At 42.6% G+C, this 23,703-nt stretch overlaps 1 protein-coding gene across 1 annotated transcript in view; it reads left to right on the plus strand.

Annotated features, from left to right (window-relative positions):
- Nucleotides 1-2,431: 2,431 nt before the first annotated feature.
- The window catches only part of LOC120990784 (sodium-dependent serotonin transporter-like), an 88,505-nt gene continuing 67,233 nt past the window's right edge, over nucleotides 2,432-23,703 (plus strand). Inside the window, exon 1 of the mRNA XM_040419687.1 lies at nucleotides 2,432-2,645. Coding sequence (XP_040275621.1) covers nucleotides 2,432-2,645 — 214 coding nt within the window. The remainder of the gene's footprint in view (nucleotides 2,646-23,703) is intronic.

Below are 23,703 nucleotides of genomic sequence, written 5' to 3' on the forward strand. Positions count from 1 at the left end.
CTGCCAGAAGTTTACAAGTAGGGTGGTGAACGCAGTAGTGGACTGAAGGAGCTGGAACCAAGAGGGAAGGAGAAGGTAAGTAGGTGTTCTTCCATAAGACTACAGGGAGGAGCCAACATTTGTTAAAAAGCTGGAGAACCCCTTTAAATAAGTGTTTATGACCTCTTAATAGTTTAGAGATAAGGGTAAATACAAACCGGATTCCAAAAAAGTTGGGACACTATACAAATCGTGAATAAAAACTAAATGCAATGATGTGGAGGTGCCAACTTCTAATATTTTATTCAGAATAGAACATAAATCACGGAACAAAAGTTTAAACTGAGAAAATGTACCATTTTAAGGGAAAAATATGTTGAATCAGAATTTCATGGTGTCAACAAATCCCCAAAAAGTTGGGACAAGGCCATTTTCACCACTGTGTGGCATCTCCCCTTCTTCTTACAACACTCAACAGACGTCTGGGGACCGAGGAGACCAGTTTCTCAAGTTTAGAAATAGGAATGCTCTCCCATTCTTGTCTAATACAGGCCTCTAACTGTTCAATCGTCTTGGGCCTTCTTTGTTGCACCTTCCTCTTTATGATGCGCCAAATGTTCTCTATAGGTGAAAGATCTGGACTGCAGACTGGCCATTTCAGTACCCGGATCCTTCTCCTACGCAGCCATGATGTTGTGATTGATGCAGAATGTGGTCTGGCATTATCTTGTTGAAAAATGCAGTGTCTTCCCTGAAAGAGATGACGTCTGGATGGGAGCATATGTTGTTCTAGAACCTGAATATATTTTTCTGCATTGATGGTGCCTTTCCAGACATGCAAGCTGCCCATGCCACACGCACTCATGCAACCCCATACCATCAGAGATGCAGGCTTCTGAACTGAGCGTTGATAACAACTTGGGTTGTCCTTGTCCTCTTTGGTCCGGATGACATGGCGTCCCAGATTTCCAAAAAGAACTTCGAATCGTGACTCGTCTGACCACAGAACAGTCTTCCATTTTGCCACACTCCATTTTAAATGATCCCTGGCCCAGTGAAAACGCCTGAGCTTGTGGATCTTGCTTAGAAATGGCTTGTTCTTTGCACTGTAGAGTTTCAGCTGGCAACGGCGGATGGCACGGTGGATTGTGTTCACTGACAATGGTTTCTGGAAGTATTCCTGAGCCCATTCTGTGATTTCCTTTACAGTAGCATTCCTGTTTGTGGTGCAGTGTCGTTTAAGGGCCCGGAGATCACGGGCATCCAGTATGGTTTTACGGCCTTGACCCTTACGCACAGAGATTGTTCCAGATTCTCTGAATCTTCGGATGATGTTATGCACAGTTGATGATGATAGATGCAAAGTCTTTGCAATTTTTCGCTGGGTAACACCTTTCTGATATTGCTCCACTATCTTTCTGCGCAACATTGTGGGAATTGGTGATCCTCTACCCATCTTGGCTTCTGAGAGACACTGCCACTCTGAGAAGCTCTTTTTATACCCAATCATGTTGCCAATTGACCTAATTAGTGTTAATTGGTCTTCCAGCTCTTCGTTATGCTCAAATTTACTTTTTCCAGCCTCTTATTGCTACTTGTCCCAACTTTTTTAGGATTTGTTGAGACCGTGAAATTTTGAATCAACGCATTTTTCCTTTAAAATTATACATTTACTCGGATTAAACGTTTGATCTGTCATCTACGTTCTATTACAAATAAAATATTGACATTTGCCATCTCCACATCATTGCATTCAGTTTTTATTCACAATTTGTTTAGTGTCCCAACTTTTTTGGAATCCGGTTTGTAGATGACTGGCACAAAGTGAAAGTCACACAGTTAGAAAAACTGTTAACCCTTTGTGACTGAACAGCTCAATATTTTTAATAAATGGCAATTGAAAATATCATTCAATCATAATTTTTTTTTTACTTCAAATGTGTACATAGCCTTTAATCTTTACTACACATACTTAACTGCTTCCTGACATCAATGGCAAACAAGTATTTACATCAAAAGATCTGTAATTTGTAATTTTATACTTTCATGAGACCCATCATATTTCAGCAAAACAGTGACAAGCCTTTTGCTTTGTCTTTCTTCTACATTTTGTAAAATAACGATTAAGTACCAAAATGTCAAGTAGTTTGATCAACCATGATTGCAAGATGTTACTGTTTTTATCAAATTGATGGCGAACAAAACAGCCAGGTTCACATGTCACAACTAAGAAGAAGTTCAAAGTGAAAAGGCATACAGCAATTCTATCCCTTCTCCATTCACAGTGAACTATGTGCTTAGTACTGGGGATTTGCCACTGTGAAGGTGGAGGATTCACTTTGTGTTGTACCCTCCTCCTTTCCCTCTCTCCCTCCTGTCAACAGCCTTATGAAATTCTCCCTGACTTACACTTATTCAGCTGAAACCCTGCTTGGTATATAGGAGAGGCAGCATGTCAGAGCAGAACTCCACAGCCCCTGCAGACAAGTACCCCAAACAGGATGCAGTTCCACCCAACAGTAACACTTTACCACTTTCAATTTCTCAGACGGATTCAAGGGATAAATGGAGCAAGAAGATGGACTTTCTACTCTCTGTCATTGGATTTGCAGTTGACTTGGGAAATGTGTGGAGGTTCCCATACATCTGCTATCAGAATGGTGGAGGTAGGTTATATGTTTTCTAGGTTGTTAATATTAGTTGCAGTCATTTTTCAACTACTGGTTGCTTGAGTTCCATTAAACATTAATGAACATTTTCAGAAATGAATTTCTCTTATGGAAGTTGTACAATTTAATGCAACATCTATAATTATATAATATTAATATGATTTCCAATGACTTGCAGCTATAGTTGCTTTTAAAGTATTAAATTCACTGTAATAATTTAGATTTCTATTCATTTTTAAGCAAACACATAAGTCATAGGTCTTGATACACTCTGAATGCATATTAACTGGAAAGCAGAATATTTAAGTTTTAAACTTACAGATGTGTTTTGCCTTTCCTCTTGGTTCAAGATACCCTATGATGAGTGGCAGAAGGTGACCAGCTTGGAAACAATAATTTTTTGCTCATATGTACAATTCTGATATTGTAAGCAATTCTGTTTTTAACTCAGTTATTATTATACCATGGCCAAATTTTACCAGAATATAATAAAATCTCAAAGTTAGTGGAAAGAAATGTATTCACTTGACATCATACAGTATACAGAAAGCTGGGTATGGAAAAAAAAACGTAATAGGTAAGTTTTAAAAATATATCTTGCATCTTAGGGTATGTTCATACCGCCTATCTAATTTAGCTCAGGATACAGTGTGTTTTTCGCTTAGTTTTTTACACTGTTTTGGTGCATTTTTGGGCAAATTTTTTATTTTTAATCAATGGGTGTTCAATATAAAACTGCATTTTCAGCTTCAGATATTGGGGTTGATCCGCACCAAAAACCATGCATAGAACGCACATAAAACCCACAGACTTGTACAGAGCTTTTTTTTTATGCTTACCGCTCATTTCAATGTGTTGATTCAGCGCTGATTCTGCCCCAAGATAGGGCATGCTGCTTCTTTTTATCGCACTTCTTTTTTCCACATTTCCGATACAAATGAATAGGAGGCCGTTTTCAAACTCTGTGTGAACTGGCCTTAGTGTTTTCTCAATCAAGCTTGTTATCCTGTATTAACATAAAGTTATGGCTATTGCTGTGTATGGTAAAAAAGAACTTGTACAATAGCTTTAACTTTATTTTAGGTATCCTTTATTTATGGGGATAAAAACTGACTGCTTCCAGATTCTTGTTAAGCCGCTGTACTGGTAATATTCGTTCTTACGGCTTTTGGCAGTGATCCAATGACTCATTTTATTGTACTTTTTTTTTTTTCAACAATCTACTGTGTAGTAGATATCATTAAGAGTGTTGTGGTTGTTAGTGTTTTTTTCTAAACTAGCCTTTGTGTACATCCATATGCAATAAGGTAAGCCGCAATCTACCTTTGCAATAATTCACAGTTACAATCTTTTCCTATTATTTGTATTGACCTTTAACGCTGAAATATAATTTGAATGTTTAAAAGCCAATGTAATACATGACGACTAATACCAATAAAAACCATTAAAATGATGCATCTGCAATATAAATAACTTCTTACATATATTCATTAATTGAATGAAACATCATTTTATCTATTTTGACTCTGTTTTGTTATATTATACATTATATTAATCCCTTTATCAATTAGTCAGATCTATCTATCTCTCTATTATCTGTCTATCTGTCTATCTATCTATCCATCTATCTATCTATCTATCTGTCTATCTTTTTATCTAGTTAGTTTGGCCATCTTCACTTTTCCACCCCAAGAAGCTGAATCTCACATGCTGTAATCTGGAGTTATGTAAATTCAATGAAGGGATGCCACAGAGAATTCAAAATTTCAAACAGTTACTCTTAAATCTTTTTTTTTTAAACCTATAAACTAGTCTTTACCATGCTTTTTAGTCAGCTATTGGACACAGGATGCAGTAAAACCACAAGGACAGTAAACCCCCTGCAATGTACCTATATCCTTCCCCTGAGGGTAAGGCTACTTTCACACTTGTGGTAGCAGGGTCCGGCAGGCTGTTCCGGTAGGGGAACAGCCTGCTGGATCCGTACTAACGCTAGCCCACCGTGCCGCCAGAGGTTCACTCCGGCCCTATTCACTATAATGGGGGCGGGCCGGAGGTCCGGCCGCAGCACAGCAAACAAGCCGAGAGGCAGCCAGACAAAAACTGCATCGTTCCGGTGGGGGGAACAGCCTGCCAGACCCTGCTACCGCAAGTGTGAAAGTAGCCTTATCCATCTAATAGTAGTAAACAAGCACAAAAATACATCGAAAATACTAAAGATTCTTTCTATTATTAAAATGTACACTTAAATGCACATAAATACTAACTGTGAATATTTTACATATATTAATGTTCATATATGTGCAAGAAGTTTTATTAAAAGTGTATGATTTCATTAGAAGAAGGTATGAAACAAAGAAACAGTAACTAGAAATAGATTTATGATTCTAGTGCACACACATTGTGGTTTGAGTAGGATATATTCTATATGATCTATTCCATGCAACCTAACAAAAAACCTAACAATATTAATGTGCATATTAAAAGGATGAGGGTTTACATCTGTGAAGTTAGAGTACATCTCAGGGAAGAACTGTATTCACTATAACTGACACATCTCAGGCAAAGCCCAGCATATGCATGAGCTGTCCATGGTGCTGTTCTAGCATGTAAATTTCTTTTATGTTATCTATATGTGATAAAGTACTCATTAATGCGGCTTAAGGAACACTTGCTGGTTTAATTTGTATCAGTATATGCAGAAAAAGATATAGCAATTAGAATTCTGTATGCTCATTACATAGCAGTATACTGCACTCAAACATTTTCAAATGTGTATTACATATATTTTACAATGATAAGTTACTGTATTTTTTGGACTGCTATATAAGACGCATCTAGGTTTTAGAGGAGGACAATAAGAAAAAAAATATTTTTCATTAGACCTCAGATCAGACCAGGAAGCAGACCCCCAATGTTAATCAGACCCTCAAACAGACCTCAGATCAGACCCCAATGTTAATAAGAGCCCAATAAGACCTCAGATCAGACCCACAATCAGACCTCAGCTCAGACCCCAATACAAATGACCCTCAATCAGACCTCAGATAAGAGCCCCAATATAAATAAGATCCCCCATTCAGACATTAGATCAGACTTCCGTGCCTCAAAACAGCCCCCATGCCTCAGATCAGACCCCCATGCTCATATTAGCCCCCCCATGCCACAGATCATCCCCCCATGCCACAGGTCAGCCCCCAGCCTCAGATCAAATAAAATAAAATAAAATCCACTTACCTCTCCTGCTTCAGATGCCGCCACTCCTCACCACCAGTGCTGTTCTTCTTCCTGCCGTCGGCTGTGACCCGACACGCACAGCGTGCGCAGCCACAGCACAGCCGACCGCAGAGGACCAGGAAGCAGTGAGTACAGACCACAGGGTGCACTGCATTCACCGCTTCCTGGTCCTCCGATACTAATGAATGCTACCATAATGGAAGCGCTCATTAGTATTTGCCCCATAAGACACACTGATTTTTCTCCCCCACTTTGGGAAAAAAGTAAGTCTTATGGGGTAAAAACTACGGTATGTGAATTAGCTTAAGCACAATAGTTCTACAATGGCTAATTCACATAACTTATTGCAAAGTTTTTAATAGTTTTTCTAATTTGAGGATATGCTGCATTGTAAGTTTATTAACATTACAAATGTATTCAAATGTAATACACACGTCTACAATGGGATTATTTCCAAAATTGTTCTGTATTTGATGTGCTTAATATGAATTTAATAATTTCAACATGAAATAGAACAGGAAATTTCTCTCCTTAGTTACACTTAAGTTTAAGTGCTTTTTTTCTGGAGAATAATTTTCTAATTAATTAGAAACAAGATAGAAAACAGACGGACAGTTACAGCTAATGTGATTACATATAAAAATGTTAATGAAATAAAAACTTTAAAATACTAAGTGCAGAGGGGTTTTGAAAATTTTATTAAAGCCTTGGTGAACTGCTGGCTCCAGGATTTAAGTGCTTGATGGTTACATTACAGCACTCCATCCTCTGATTGATCAGTCACTTGTATGCAGTGCACATGCATCATCTGGAATGCTGGCTGGTCATGTAACAGACCATAGAGGGGCACCGACAGCCAGGACCTGCAGACATCACTGGAATGTGCGCAGGAAAGCTTCTTTTTCCAGAGGGGACCTTTTTCCCTTCTTGCAAGTAAAATTATCTAGATAATGAATTTTAACATTTGGATTAATATATTCTATTAATATACTACTAGTGTTGGGCGAGCATGCTCTGCCGAACACTAATTTTATTTTAGCATTGCGATGCTCGGCACATAGCAGTGTCTCAAGAGGTTGATGATGAGGATGAGACACAGTTGTCAATAACTGAGGTTGTTGTTAGGTCAACGAGTCAGAAGGATAACCAGAGTGAGGAAGTGGAAGAGGAGGTGGTGGACGATGAAGTCACTGACCCAACCTGGGAAGGTGGCAAGCTAAACGAGGACAGCAGTACAGAGAGCAGCACCGCAACAGGCTGGAAGAGGCAGTGGGGTGGCAAAAGGGAGAAGGCGGTCCACACCAAACAGGCCCGCAATTGTTCCCCGGAGCACCCCATTGCGGCAATCTCCCTTGCCATTGGGTAGGTGTTCCGCAGTCTGGCGCTTTTTTAAAGAAAAAGTGCGGACGATAAAAGAATTGTTATTTGCAACCTGCGCCGTACCAAAATGAGCAGGGGCATGAACACTAGCAACCTCAGCACAACCAGTTTGATCCACCACATGGCATCAAAGGACCCTAATAGGTGTCTGCGGGTCACACCACTGCCTCCTTCTCTTCCCCTGTGTTACATGCTGGCCAATCCCCTGTCCAAGACGCAGGCCTGGATGCCTCCCGCCATGCATCTGGACTTTTGCAAGCACCATCAGCTAGCACATCCACTTCTGTGTCCCAGCGCAGCGTACAGATGTCTATACCCCAGGCCTTTGAACGAAAGCGCAAATACCCAGCCACTCACCCACAGGCCATAGCACTAAATGCGCACCTTTCCAAATTGCTGGCCCTGGAAATGTTGGCATTTAGGCTGGTGAACACTGAGGCTTTCTGCAGCCTGATGGCGGTGGCCGTCCCGCGTTACTCTGTCCCTAGCCGCCAATATTTTTCACGGTGTGTATTCCCAGCCTTACACCAGCATGCGTCCAGTAACATCACCCGTACCCTGAGCAATGCAGTTATTGGGACGGTCCACTTAATGACTGACACATGGACAAGTGCTTTTCGCCAGGGACGCTACATTTCCCTGACGGCACACTGGGTGAACGTTGTGGAGGCTGGGAGCGAGTCGTACCCTGGGATGGCACAGGTGCTACCGACACCAAGGATTGTACAGGCAGAGAGATGGGGTTGTGAAGTGGAATAGGATATGGGGCGGTTGGAAGACTTGATTGGTTGTAATAATTTATAAAAAAAAAAAAAAGAAATTCCCCCTTTTTTTTTTTTCCCTCTTTCTCTTTTTTTTTATTTTTCTTTTCTTTCCTCTCCCCTCCCCCTGTCTCTGCCCCCTTTTTTTTCTTGGGGGGGGGGGCAGAGGGGGAGGGGAGGGTGGACGCATCACAGGTTTGGGGTGGGGGGAGGGGAGTTGGTTTGGTGGAATAGGCATAAGGGGAAAATATATTGAATATGTGGAGTGTTTATTTAATTCTTCTGTTTATTGTGACTGGTTTTGGTATATTAATAAAGATAATTAATTTAAAAAAAAAGGATTGCAGGCCCTACTTCCATCAGGGTTTCCACCACCACCTACGTTAGTGCCTGCAACCCCCCTTCTCACCCTCCACTTCCCCCTTCTCACCCTCCACTTCCACCTCTGAATTATCATCTTGCAGTACCAGTCAGACATCAGTCAGTAGCTGGAAGCAGTGTAGCACTGCAGTGGGGAAGCGGCAATAGGCCGTGCTTAAACTAATCTGCTTAGATGACAAACAGCACACCGCCGCAAAGTTGTGGCAGGGGATAAGGGACCAGACTGAGCTGTGGCTCTCACCACTCAACCTACAACCAGGCATGGTTGTGTCTGATAATGGCCGTAACTTGGTGGCGGTTTTGGAGCTCGGCAAGCTCACACACATACCATGCCTAGCCCACGTGTTCAACCTAGTGGTTCAGCGGTTTCTCAAAACCTACCCCAATTTGCCTAAGCTACTGGTGAAGGTGCGCCGTGTGTGTGCCCATTTCCGCAAGTCATTGACAGCTTCCGCCGGTCTGGAAACGCTGCAGCTGCGCTTGAAATTGTCAGCTCACCTACTGTTGTGTGACGTGAGCATGCGCTGGAACTCCACGTTCCACATGTTGGCCAGGCTTTGTTAGCAGCAAGGGCAGTAGTGGAATACCAGCTACAACATGGTCGTCGCCTTTACAGTCAGCTTCCGCTCTTCACAAGTGACGAGTGGGAATTGATGTCTGACCTCTGTGAGCTTTCACGCAACTTTGAGGAATCAACACAAATGGTGAGCGGTGATAATGCTATTATCATCGCAACCATCCCACTTCTGTGTCTACTCAAATGCTCGCTACTCACGCTTTGCATGTGGAAGACATGGAAATGTGGGAAGACAGTACACAGGGTGAAAGCCAGACCACCCTCAGTTCGTCTTCTCAGTGCAAATTGGATGGGGAGGAGGAGGAGGAGAAGCAGGAGACGGTTGCCTCCGCTACAGAGGGTAGTACCCATGGAAGTTTTATTCCATCTGTTCAGCATGGATGGGTAGAACGGGAGGAAGAGGATGAGGAGATTGAGAGTCATCCTCCGGATGAGGACAGCGAAGTCTTGTCTTTTGGGACTCTGGCACACATGGCTGACATTATGTTAGGCTGCCTTTCCCGTGACCCTCGCATTGTACACATTTTGGCCAACACCGATTACTGGTTGTTCTCCCTTCTCGACTCCCGATACAAAGGGAACTTCTCATCTCTCATTTCTGTGGTGGAGAGGACAAGCAAAATGGTGCAATACCAGAAGGTCCTTGTGGAAAAATTGCTCCAAAAATTTCAAGCTGACAACACTGACTGCAGAGTACGTAGTTCCTTGGCCAGGGGAGGGGAGACAAGGGAACACACAGCAGTTACAACAGAGGCAGGGCAACACTCTCCAAGGCCTGGGACAGTTTCATGACACCCCACCAGCACACTTAACCTGATGCGCGGCCTAGTGTAAGAAGGAGGGAAAAATTTTGGAAGATGGTGAAGTAGTATGTAGCAGACCGTGTCAGCATCCTCAGTGATCCCTCTGTGCCTTCCAACTATTGGGTGTCCAAGCTCTACGCCTTGGAGGTGCTGGCCTGCCCCGCCGCCAGCGTTTTGTCAGAGTGTGTATTTAGTGCTGCTGGGGGCATAATAACTGATTAGCGCATCCGCCTGTCAACTGAAAATGCTGACAGGTTGACTCCTATAAAAATGAACAAGGCCTGGTGTAACGGGGCGCCGGAGGCGCATTCGGTCTCCCATCAGCCGCAGACCTGCTGCTTAGCTTCCGGAGCGAGGATCTGTGTTTGGCCTCGTTCCCAGGGCGGCTTTGCTGCTGGGAGGCTCCCTGCTCCTAGGTCTGCCTTGAGCGCCGAGCTGATCACTTGGTGCTCGACTTGTCTGTCTGTCAGTCATGTGACGCTGGCCACGTCACATGACCCTCACTCCCCACTATAAATACAGGTGGCCTGCTGGCTACAGGTTGCCTGTGATTTTCTTCCTATAGGCTGTGTACTTTATTGTTATTTAGCTACCTCTGGAATTGAACCTCGATCCGCCACTTGATACCTCTCCTGCCTGCTCCCTGTACCTTGACGATACCTCTCGGATTTTGACCTCGGCTTGTTTACGGATTTGTCTTTGCCTCTTCCCTTGTTATGACGTGACCTCCTGGACTGACCTCGGCTAGTTTACCCGCCTCGCCTTCCGTTTTTGTTCTACCTCTTGTCCGCTTATTGTAACTTCTCAGTGGCTGTCCTCTTCCCTTCTGTCTCTTTCTCTCTGCTTGCACTTAGTAGGTTAGGGACTGTCGCCCAGTTGCGCTCCGTCACCTAGGGCGGGTGGTGCAAGTAGGCAGAGACAGGGGACCGGGTGGCAGCTCAGGGGGTGCACCTCCGCTCTATCTTGATTCCCGTGACTCTACCCGTGACACCTGGATTGCTCCTAACTTCTCTACTCCACCAGAAAGCGGCTGAACATAAAGGCACTCTAAATGTGTTTTTTATGGTGTATTGAATACACTGTATTCCCATGCAACCCTTCCACCACTAAAAAGGGTATATGGTTCAATCTCTTTTTTCTCATCCTTCTCCTCCTCCTCTATCATATCAACATGCTTATTAGGCTTCCCTTTCTCCTAATGTTTTAGAGGGTCAGTTCAGTAGCAGGCCCTCACCCATAATGTTTTAGAGGGTCACCAGCAGGCCCTCGCCCATAATGTTTTTGAGGGTCACCAGCAGACCCTCGCCCATAATGTTTTTGAGGTTCAACAGCAGGCCCTCACCCAAAATGTTTTAGAGGCTCACCAGCAGGCCCTCACTCATAATGTTTTTGAGGGTCACCAGCAGGCCCTCACCCATAATGTTTTAGAGGGTCAACAGAAGGCCCTTGTTCTTAATGTTTTAGAGGGTGACCAGCAGGCCCTCGCCCATAATGTTTTTGAGGGGCACCAGCAGACCCTCGCCCATAATGTTTTTGAGGTTCACCAGCAGGCCCTTGCTCCTAATATTTTTGAGGGTCACCAGCAGGCCCTCGCCCATAATGTTTTAGAGGGTCACCAGCAGTCCCTTGTTCAAAATGTTTTTGAGGGTTACCGAAAGGGCCATCGCCCCTAAGTTTTAGATGGTCAGATCAGCAGCAGGCACTCTCCCTTAATGTTTTAGAGGGTCAGCTCAGCAGAAGACCCTCACCCCTAATTTTTTAGATGGTCAGCTCAGCAGCAGACCCTCACCCCTAAAATTTTAGATAGTCAGATCAGCAGCAGGCCCTCGCCCCTAATGTTTTAGAAGGTCAGATCAGCAGGCCCTTGCTCCAATAGTTTTTGAGGGTCACCAGCAGGCCATCAATCATAATTTTTCAAGGGTGTGTATGATGCCCTGCTTTATGTGTAATAAAGGGTGTATTGTAGTGTCGGTTCCTTGTAATTGTTGGCAGCCCTTTCACTTAGTGCATAGGCTTTATGAGTGTAGACGTCCCACTACCTGAACAATTGTACCACAATGTAAAATGAGACCCTCCTTTATGTGATATACAGGTTGTATCGGAGTGCCTCTTCCTTGTAATTTTTGGCAGCAATTGCACTTTATATACAAGTAAATATACAGGAAAGAATGTTTTCTAACAATTTTTCCTCTAAAATCGATTTTATCTTCGGTTTTGTGCGTATTATTGTCAGTCTGTAAAAGTGGTGTACTACTCGGACAACAACGTTCCCAGCAGCAACATAGTCCAAGATGCATCCAGACATCCTCCCCATGCTGTTCCTGAACCATTTCAGTGGTGTTTCCATAATTTTCTGACCTTTTCCTGTGAACCAGACACTCTCCCCTCTTCAGAGCAGGGGGTGCCTGGTTTAATGCTCGGGTTCTTCCATTGACTTCCATTGTTCTCTGGCGCTCGACCAACACTATATACTACGTTGTTCTCAATCCAACCAAAACAAATATTTAGAAACTTTTAATACCATGGCTGTAAGCATAGTGCATAGTTTGGGTCCTGAAAGGAGAGGTGAATTGTAAAACTGGATAATAGTATTAGAAAACTGGGCCTTATGTGGAGAATGGATGCCTGGAACTTCAGTAGCGGTCCTGAGCAAGGATTTCCTGCATGTGTACTAGGGATATTGTTCATTGAACCTCACATCACCCTGCAGTACTACAATAGTTAATTCTCTTGTGCTCTGTGTGCAGCTGCTTGACTAATGTGCTAATCAGTTCTGCTATATATGCTGTGCTGTTGGTCCCACACTTTGCCTTAGCAATAGGTTTCAGTAGCTTGCTAGATCTTGCAACAGTGCTATAATTTGCTTGTCTGCCTATGTGCCAATCTCTGCCAATCAGATTCTGGCTGCCTGACCTGTCCTGTGCCTGTTCACTGTACTGACCCTATGCCACAAGCCCTGACCTTTGGACTGTTACTGAGTATGAGTTTTGCCTAATTCCTGGTGTTTCTGACCCCAAAGAGTCAGCAGCCAGCCACACAGAGACTACTTTCAAGAGGTAGCAGCCTGGTGCATTCCCTGCAGCGAAGACTAGATCCCTGTATATTGGTTAAAGGGTAAAAACCAGGGAGCTGCCAGCATAACGCCCTAAGGTTTAGCCCAAAGCCAAATCCGTAGCATGCAGTAAATGTATTCAAACAGAGAAGAGAAGAATATGCTAGGCTGGAATTAATAGCAAAATGTTTAATATTCATAGTAGGTGATGATCTAATCTGAAATATGAAATACTGTGAAATGTCCTGTAGAGATGCACAGACATTAAAACTGCTTAATGTATGTTATTTTATAGATTGTATTGACTTCTCTAAAGTTCTGGCTAATACTTAGGCTCTGTCTGCACCTGGGTGAAAGCTTAGTTAGGAGCCTTCATTTCAGGTTCTGTCATTTTTGATGCATACAGAACTATTTTTTCCCATCATAACAACAGACACCTTGGTGGAACTAAAAAAAACTCAATAGTTAATGAGATCCAGAAACACAGTGCAGATGTGAACAAAACCTTACTTTGCTTACACAATAACACAGGTCACACTTTGTTCACAGGTAAATTATTTAGCTTATTTTAAAATTTTAAGTATACAGTAATGTTACTTGTTTTGTTTTACTGTACAAAAAGGGTTGTTAAATAGTAAAGATTGTAGAAAGGCGCAAGGGGCCGTCATTGATGGAAGGTACGTGTCACCGAGATTCCTGGCCTCGGGGAGGTAAGAGCTGGTAGTTTTAAGTGTCAGCGGCAGCTAGTGCTGGTTGACACTGGTTGTTGTTAGTGTGGCTGGCCGGGCCGGCTCCTACTGGGAGTAGCCAAAATGCTGGATGGGTGGCTACTCCCCACGCTCCAGGCCAGGTCTTCATTGGCCTATATAAAACCCAGACAGCAGTCTCAGCTGGGTGTGGATTATCCTCCATCTGACAGGGGAGCTCTGTCAGTCTCTGTGTGTTTTGGAACTGAGAACTTGTGCCGTGAGGGTAAGGCTGAGAGACGCCTGCTGGGAAACAGGCTCTAAAGCCTGCTGTGGGCTGCGGGTGGAAAAACTGCTGACCAGGTGAAGGCTTTTTTTTCTGTGGACTTTTTATGGTGTTAACAAACACCAAGGCTGCAAACCGTTACTTTCTGTTTTTCCCTATGTGTGACTAAAATACTGAACTGTTTAAGTAAAAGACTTTGTGATTGCCTCTGTACTGCGTCCGCTAGCCTGTCTACCAGAGCAAATTTCCACAAGATGTATATATCACTACACAATGTAGTGATGTATAATACTAGCATGTCATACAACATGCCTATTGACTAAGTTTGACACTTTGTTTGGATTATCAAGGTATCCCCTTAACCCATTTTGCGCATCTAAAAGTAAGTTGCAGTGTGTGGATGCCCATCAAATGCTAGTGAAAGCCCACGTCTTCTCTTCCTGTTACATACATCCATACTTACTCACTAATGTCAGAGGTCAGAAAAGGTTTAAGATTTATGCCCCTTATGCCATTAACCCTTACACGTGCCACATCCTACAGTTACGTCATGGTGACATATAAAGTGAATGGTGCAGGCTCACACGCTGATTGGGATCAGTGATGCCGCTGATCTTGGTTACTTAATCTCTCAGATGCAGCAGTCATTGCTGACCCCAGTTATTTAACTATTGTGGTCAATAGTGATTTCAGCATCTGAGGGGTTAGACAGAGGGAGGGGGCTACCTCAGCTGCTGAGGTCAATAGCAATTGCGGCATCTGAGGGTTCAGATAGACGGTCCTTCGGAGCCACACTGTAAAATTCTAAGGTTTTTATTTTTTTACAAGTAGTAAAACATAATAAAAATTATATAAATTTAGTATTGCCATAATTGTACTGACCCATAGAATAAAGTTGTCCTTTTTAGCACACAGCGAATGTCGTAAAACCCAAACCCAAAAAACCTTGGAATTTCCGTTTTTCCCCGATTTCACTGCACAAAGAATGTTTCTTTCGTTTTCCAATAAAAACTATGCGGTCCTAGCACAGAACCGCCTGAGGCTGCAGTCTCACTTTGCCTCATGAACAGCTCTCCCCTGCCCCAGGGACATCATCAATCAGGATATCTACTATGGTTGATCAGGCACTGATCTTAGCATGTTATGGTGAAAACCCAAATTACATCATCAGTCAGGAATCAGGATATCTACCATGGTTAGACAAGCCCTGGTCATAGAATAGACCCCAGTGACTCTTTCTCTTTCTACATTGTATCTCTAAGGCTACACAACAGAAGTCTGGTATTATTTCAACTATAAGTAATGACACTTCATAAAATAATACAGAATGTACAGTTTATGCACAATACTGTTACATAAACAAAATAACAAAATATTACAAAATAAAGTTTTGATCCTGGAATGAAGAAGTAAAAAAAAACACATTCTGCTTCTAAAGTCCAAAATAACTTTTGTATTGTGGTACTTAAAGGGGTTGTTTCACTTCAGCAAACAGCATTTATCATGTAAATAAAGTTGATACAAGGCACTTACTAATGTATTGTAATTGTCCATATTTCCTCCTTTGCTAGTTGGATTCATTTTCCCATCACATTATGCACTGCTTGCATCCAGGGTTTATGACCAAGCCATCAGTGATGGCTGTTCTTATACAGTATAGGACAAAGTGCCAGCCTAGGTGCACTCCTATGGTCCTGGCCACCATAGTGCCTTTTCCTGTAGTGTTGCCCACTTTCCTTTACTGCTGGGTCTCACCAATTACCCAAGCCTGGCAGCATCCTCTTCTGAGCCCTTTTGGGAACATCCTGGTCACTTGCTGTAAGTCTCTGTAGAGCGGCCACAATCACCTCTCTGTCAACAACCACTTTCAGCTTGTCCCCCAAATCAGCACACATCTATTTACATATGTACTGCATGATTCCATTCTGCCGACTATCACCAAGTATAATGACCTTCCCCAGAATGCAGGCCAAGGATACAGTAGTTGTACATATAATTTGACACAGGCTTGGGATGCAGTTAACCAAGTCAACATTTGCTTGGCTTTCTTACACTTAAAGAGGAACTACACTTTTTTTCTAGGGACACATCAGAACTGTTGATCGGCGGCGGTCCCAGCTCTGAGACCCCAACTGATTGCTAGAACGAGGGATCAGAAGCGCTCAGCCGAGAACAGCTTCTCCTCGCTGCTGAGCGCGAGACTGTAGACGTACTCAATAAAAAGTCTATTGAGTTTGTCTACAACATTTTAGCTTTGATGATGGTCCTCAGGGACATCAGCCAACTTAGTGGTTCACTCTCCTTTTTTCATTTTTCTCTATTTTCCGCTGTATGAACATACCCTTAAGAGGTGTTCCAGGAGTTTGTGATTGATGGTATAAACCGTGCCTTTCATCTGTTTTATTCGTAGCTCAGGCACCATAAATACAGAGCTCTGTCTTTGTGTAGTGGATGGAGAAAGTTGTTACAACACTGCATTCACTTTAGTGGAAACAGAGCTGCAGTAACCAGTGCTGTCCAATACACACTGGACACAGCCTCAACTTCTGGCGCCTGAGCTATTACAGAACAGCTGATGGATGGGGATTCAGACTCTGCTGATCAATAATAATGGGTTATCCTGAGGATAGTAAAACCTGAAATACCCCTTTAAAATTAAAAAAATGTGATGCCAATTTTACTTTTGTATAAGGACTCATGCACATGACTCTGATCATCACAGGAAACACAGATCTACTGGGCCGACTGCGACTCCCCTGACCAGAACTAGCTGTATCATAGGCAAATACAGCACCAGAACCAAGTCTATAAGTCGAACACAGCACCAGAACCAAGTTTACTGCATAAATACAGCACCAGAACTAGGTTCACTACAAAAAAATGCACCAGAACCAAACGCATAATTCAAATACAGCATCAGAACCAAGTTCATTACATAAATACAGCACCAGAACCATGTGCAGTACATATATACATCACCAAAATGGTAAAAGTTCAGTACAGATACCATTTGAGTAGTCGGGTCAGCCCTCGCCATATAAGCTTGTACGGTGTGAAACCACAGCTCCCAGTATGGCCTGAACAGTAGTAAAGGGATGCTGGGAGTTGTTGTTTCACAAAACAGCATGCTACCACCCATTATCAGCTGTAGATCACCCAGGTGACTACAGTACTCATCATACCCAGTCAGTGGCAGAATAATAATTTACATTTAGTGACTTACAGGTGATATCTCCTCCTGCGTTGTTCTCCATATGGTCCAGGCCACAATGATGATATCTCTCGGCCACTATTCGGCTCTGCAGATCTCTTCAGCTTCTCATTTTACCAACACATTGGCACCCTGCATACTAACACAAACTCTTCTTAGTGCCATATGCTGTGCCCTGAATATAATAGCAGCATTAGTGCTGCATACAGGGCCCCCAATGGTAGTGCTACATGCTCTGTGCCCTCTGTATATAGTGTCACATACTCTGTGCCCTCTGTATATAGTGTCACATGCTCTGTGTCCTCTGTATATAGTGCCAAATGCACTGTGCCCTCTATATAGTGCCACATGCTGTGTCATCTGTATATAGTTCCACACTAAGAGGTACTGTATAATAAATGCAGTGGGTATATATAGTATATACAGCAGTGTGTTTATATGTGGGCTTGCAGTATAAATTACACCCTGTATTTCAAATATCAGTACACTGCTTTATATACCATACATCTGTACACACTGCATCTATTATACCTCGTACCTCACATATCAGTACACTGCTGTATATAATATATATCTGTACTGACTGCATCTATTATACCTCGCACCTCACATATCAGTGCATTGCTGTATAATATACAAACCGGATTCCCAAAAAGTTGGGACACTAAACAAATTGTGAATAAAAACTGAATGCAATGATGTGGAGATGGCAAATGTCAATATTTTATTTGTAATAGAACGTAGATGACAGATCAAACGTTTAATCCGAGTAAATGTATCATTTTAAAGGAAAAATACATTGATTCCAATTTTCACTGTGTCAACAAATCCCAAACAAGTTGGGACAAGTAGCAATAAGAGGCTGGAAAAAGTAAATTTGAGCATAACGAAGAGCTGGAAGACCAATTAACACTAATTAGGTCAATTGGCAACATGATTGGGTATAAAAAGAGCTTCTCAGAGTGGCAGTGTCTCTCAGAAGCCAAGATGGGTAGAGGATCACCAATTCCCACAATGTTGCGCAGAAAGATAGTGGAGCAATATCAGAAAGGTGTTACCCAGCGAAAAATTGCAAAGACTTTGCATCTATCATCATCAACTGTGCATAACATCATCCGAAGATTCAGAGAATCTGGAACAATCTCTGTGCGTAAGGGTCAAGGCCGTAAAACCATACTGGATGCCCGTGATCTCCGGGCCCTTAAACGACACTGCACCACAAACAGGAATGCTACTGTAAAGAAAATCACAGAATGGGCTCAGGAATACTTCCAGAAACCATTGTCAGTGAACGCAATCCACCGTGCCATCCGCCGTTGCCAGCTGAAACTCTACAGTGCAAAGAAGAAGCCATTTCTAAGCAAGATCCACAAGCTCAGGCGTTTTCACTGGGCCAGGGATCATTTAAAATGGAGTGTGGCAAAATGGAAGACTGTTCTGTGGTCAGAATAGTCACGATTCAAAGTTCTTTTTGGAAATCTGGGACGCCATGTCATCCGGACCAAAGAGGACAAGGACAACCCAAGTTGTTATCAACGCTCAGTTCAGAAGCCTGCATCTCTGATGGTATGGGGTTGCATGAGTGCGTGTGGCATGGGCAGCTTGCATGTCTGGAAAGGCACCATCAATGCAGAAAAATATATTCAGGTTCTAGAACAACATATGCTCCCATCCAGACGTCATCTCTTTCAGGGAAGACCCTGCATTTTTCAACAAGATAATGCCAGACCACATTCTGCATCAATCACAACATCATGGCTGCGTAGGAGAAGGATCCGGGTACTGAAATGGCCAGTCTGCAGTCCAGATCTTTCACCTATAGAGAACATTTGGCGCATCATAAAGAGGAAGGTGCAACAAAGAAGGCCCAAGACGATTGAACAGTTAGAGGCCTGTATTAGACAAGAATGGGAGAGCATTCCTATTTCTAAACTTGAGAAACTGGTCTCCTCGGTCCCCAGACGTCTGTTGAGTGTTGTAAGAAGAAGGGGAGATGCCACACAGTGGTGAAAATGGCCTTGTCCCAACTTTTTGGGGATTTGTTGACACCATGAAATTCTGATTCAACATATTTTTCCCTTAAAATGGTACATTTTCTCAGTTTAAACTTTTGTTCCGTGATTTATGTTCTATTCTGAATAAAATATTAGAAGTTGACACCTCCACATCATTGCATTAAGTTTTTATTCACGATTTTTATAGTGTCCCAACTTTTTTGGAATCCGGTTTGTACTATATATCAGTACAAGCTGCATCTATTATACCTCTTACCTCACATATCAGTACACTGCTGTGTATACTATTTCGCTGTATCCACTGCATCTATTATTCCTCATACCTGACATATCAGTACACTACTGGATATACGATATACCTGTACACACCTGTACCATAAAATACATGCAGTGCGTATAGATATATAGTATACACAGCAGTGGACTGAAATATCTGTACTCACTAGATCTTTTATACCTCATACCTGACGTATCAATACACTGCTTTATATAGTATATATCTGTACACCCTGCATCAAGTATACCTTGTATCTGACGTATCAGTAGTATACTGTATCAGGTACGAGGTATAAGGCTACTTTCACACTAGCGTTTTAGTTTTCCGGTATTGATATCCGTCATAGGGTCTCAATACCGGACAAAAACGCTTCAGTTTTGTCCCCATTCATTGTCAAAGGGGACAAAACTGAACTGAACAGAACAGAATGCTCCAAAATGCATTCCGTTCCGCTCTCATACCGGAGAGCAAACTGCAACATGTTGTAGTTTGCTTTCCGTCCTGGGATGTGGAGCAAGACAGATCTGGCATAACCCCTAATGCAAGTCAAGGGGGACGGATCCGTTTTCTCTGACAAAATAGAAAACGGATCCGCCCCCCATTGACTTTCAATGGAGTTCATGACGTATCCGTCTTGGCAAAGTTAAAGATAATACAAACGGATCCGTTCATAACGGATGCAGATGGTTGTATTATCAGTAACAGAAGCGCTTTTGCTGAACCCTGCCGGATCCAGTAAAAACACTAGTGTGAAAGTAGCCTAAAAGATGAAGTGGGTACAGATATATGTGGACAGTCATATTTTATGGTCACTATGTGAGCTACGTAAGGTATTGGGGCTGTAGTTAAAGGGGTTCTGCACTTTGTTTTAACTGATGATCGCGTGGGCGCGGCTAAGCTCCATTTGAGTGAACAGAGCTTAGCCCCACCCACGCTATTTGACACTAGTCGTGACGTCAGTGGGCCGGCGGTAAACAGTGAGAAGGCTGCGGCGCTACTGGAGCACCGCTGCCTTCTCAAACAGCTGATCAGCGGGGGTCCCGGGTGTCAGAAGCGGATGATCTATCCAGAGGATAGATCATTAGTTAAAACAAAGTGCAGAACCCCTTTAAGTTTAGCGTTAGGCCGAATGCACACGGCCGTGTTCCGCGGCCGAGAGCGGTCCGTCGTATGCCGGGCTGGATTCCTGTTCAGAGCAGGAGCGCACGGCGTCATTGGTTGCTATGACGCTGTGTGCTTCATGCCGCCGTTGCACTACAGTAATACACTCGTATAGTGTATTTCTGTAGTGCAACGGCGGCATGAAGCACACGGCGTCATAGCAACCAATGACGCCGTGCGCTCCTGCTGTGAACAGGAATCCAGCCCGGCATACCACGGACCGCTCTCGGCCGCGGAACACGGCCGTGTGCATTCGGCCTTAGTCTTAGGTTTAGAATTAGTATTACGGTTAGGAATAGTAATAGGATTAGTGTCCGCATTAGGATTAGGCCTCATGCACACGACCAATCCGTTTTTTGCATTCCGCAATCCGCGGATTCACAAAAAACGGAAGCCACCCGTGTGCCTTCCGCAATTTGCGGAACGGAACGAGCGGCCGTCAATATAAATGCCTATTCTTATCTGCAAAGCGCGGACAAGAATGGGACATGTTATATTTTTTTAGCGGGGCCGCGGAACGGAGCAATGGATGCGGACAGCACACGGAGTGCTGTCCGCATCTTTTGCGGCCCCATTGAAGTGAATGGGTCCGCATCCGAGCCGGCAAAACGGCGGCTCGGATGCGGACCCAAACAACGGTCGTGTGCATGAGGCCTTATTATTAGGGTTAGGCTGGTTTCACACGGGCGTTGCGGGAAAAGAAGCTGGTGCGTTGTGGGAACATGCGCAATTTTTCCGCGCGAGTGCAAAACATTGTAATGCGTTTTGCACGTGCATGAGAGAAATCGGCATGTTTGGTACCCAGACCCGAACTTCTTCACAGAAGTTTGGGTTTGGGATCCGTGTTGTGTAGATTGTATTATTTTCCCTTATAACATGGTTATAAAGGAAAATAATAGCATTCTTAATACAGAATGCAAAGTAAAATAGCGCTGGAGGGGTTAAAAAACTCATGTGATGACTCATGTGATGGATCATGTGATGAGCGCAGTGACGTCATCAAAGGTCCTATTCCTCAAAGAAGAAGACAGAAGAGAAGCCAGGCTGCGCGAACAAGTGGATTAAGGTGAGTTAAATTATTTTTTATTTTTTTTTAACCCCTCCAGCCCTATTTTTACTATGCATTCTGTATTAAGAATGCTATTATTTTCCCTTATAACCATGTTATAAGGGAAAATAATAATGATCGGGTCCCGATCTTGCTTGCGGATGCTTGCGATTTTCACACAGCCCCATTCACTTCTGGGGTCTGCGTTGCGTGAAAAATGCACAATATAAAACATGCTGCGATTTTCACGCAACGCACAAGTGATGCGTGAAAATCACTGCTCATGTGCACAGCTCCATTGAAGTGAATAGGTCCGGATTCAGTGCGGGTGCAATGCGTTCACCTCACGCATTGCACCCGCATGGAAATTTCGCCCTTGTGAAAGGGGCCTTAGGGTCAGTATTAGGGTTAGGGCACATGGAGAGAAAAGGGAAGGGCAGTCTACTCACCTGTCTTGATGAGGTCCCACAATAAAAAAAAGTTTAAAATATTTATGATTAGCATTGTTTAATAGATTAACTATTGAAATGTCTCCTTTTTAACTTATATTATATTTTGTTGCCTATGAATATTTTTAGTTTTACATAAAGGTTGTATTCACTTTTTATGAAGTGATGGCATATCCTTAGGTTAGGCCATTACTAGCTAATCAGCAGGGGTCAGAGATTTCGTCAATCAGCTGTTCAGCAATAGCTCTGCTGCAGGGTGTCAGACTCCTGACAATTAGCCAACAGTCAATAAAAGCTGGACAAACCCTTTAAGTTATATTTAAAAACCTAGCATGACCCACATTCATCAATCACAATAATTAAAAAACAGCATTGCACATTTTAATACACATTTTATGCAACCGACTTTAAAAGAATCATATTTATTTTATCCCTTAGGCACATGTTAAGTAATCCCAGATGTAAACTTTTTAAGTATGCAAAGTTATCATCATCATATCTCATAATCCTATATTTTTAATAACTACTTACTTTAATTATGTAAACTGATCTATTAAATATTAACACAAGGCTCACAGACAAAAGCACAAATCTTTGCACATTTTTTCGCACAGTTTCCTTGTGCACTTAATTCACTTCAAAGTTGTTTTAAGTCTAGGGAATTAACCTGTTTGTTGCTAGAAGGCTTTGATGTGATTTTATTTTATTTATAAAAATACATGAGCAATCATAAAAGCTCTATTTCTTATTAAACATTCTGTGTTGTTCCTAGTGAAATAAATATCATGGTCATTTATTTCAGGCTAGGCTCACTGCGGCAGAGAGCTCCGGCAGGCAGTTCTGGTAGAGAATAGCCTGCTGGAGTTCTCTACAGGGTGGGCCATTTATATGGATACACCTTAATAAAATGGGAATGGTTGGTAATATTAACTTCCTGTTTGTGGCACATTAGTACATGTACATTGTCAGGACTGCTGTGCATGCACACAAAGAGTTCTTTCCATTATATTAGAAAAGCACTGCAGTCCAGACTATGTATTTCTGCACAGCTTTGAGAGCTCACAGCAGGGGAACGGGAGACAGTAGGAAAAAAAAAATAGCTATCTGGACTCCTTATCGGCAGGACTTCTCTTATATTACTATAGATAATAGTCCAAAATCGAGGTGACAAGATTCCCTTTAAGGATAGCCAGTACCTCCCCTAAGTATATTCTTGTGAGAAGTGTGCCAGGTTTTACGTAATACTAATCCGTTTGACATTGTAGCCTTAAAATGCTAACATTAAAGATGGACGTATAATATTTTGGTTTATTACTACAGGGAGTGCAGAATTATTAGGCAAGTTGTATTTTTGAGGATTAATTTTATTATTGAACAACAACCATGTTCTCAATGAACCCAAAAAACTCATTAATATCAAAGCTGAATATTTTTGGAAGTAGTTTTTAGTTTGTTTTTAGTTTTAGCTATTTTAGGGGGATATCTGTGTGTGCAGGTGACTATTACTGTGCATAATTATTAGGCAACTTAACAAAAAACAAATATATACCCATTTCAATTATTTATTTTTACCAGTGAAACCAATATAACATCTCAACATTCACAAATATACATTTCTGACATTCAAAAACAAAACAAAAACAAATCAGTGACCAATATAGCCACCTTTCTTTGCAAGGACACTCAAAAGCCTGCCATCCATGGATTCTGTCAGTGTTTTGATCTGTTCAC

This window comes from Bufo bufo, chromosome 2, assembly GCF_905171765.1.
Source record: "Bufo bufo chromosome 2, aBufBuf1.1, whole genome shotgun sequence".
Lineage (NCBI taxonomy): Eukaryota > Metazoa > Chordata > Amphibia > Anura > Bufonidae > Bufo > Bufo bufo.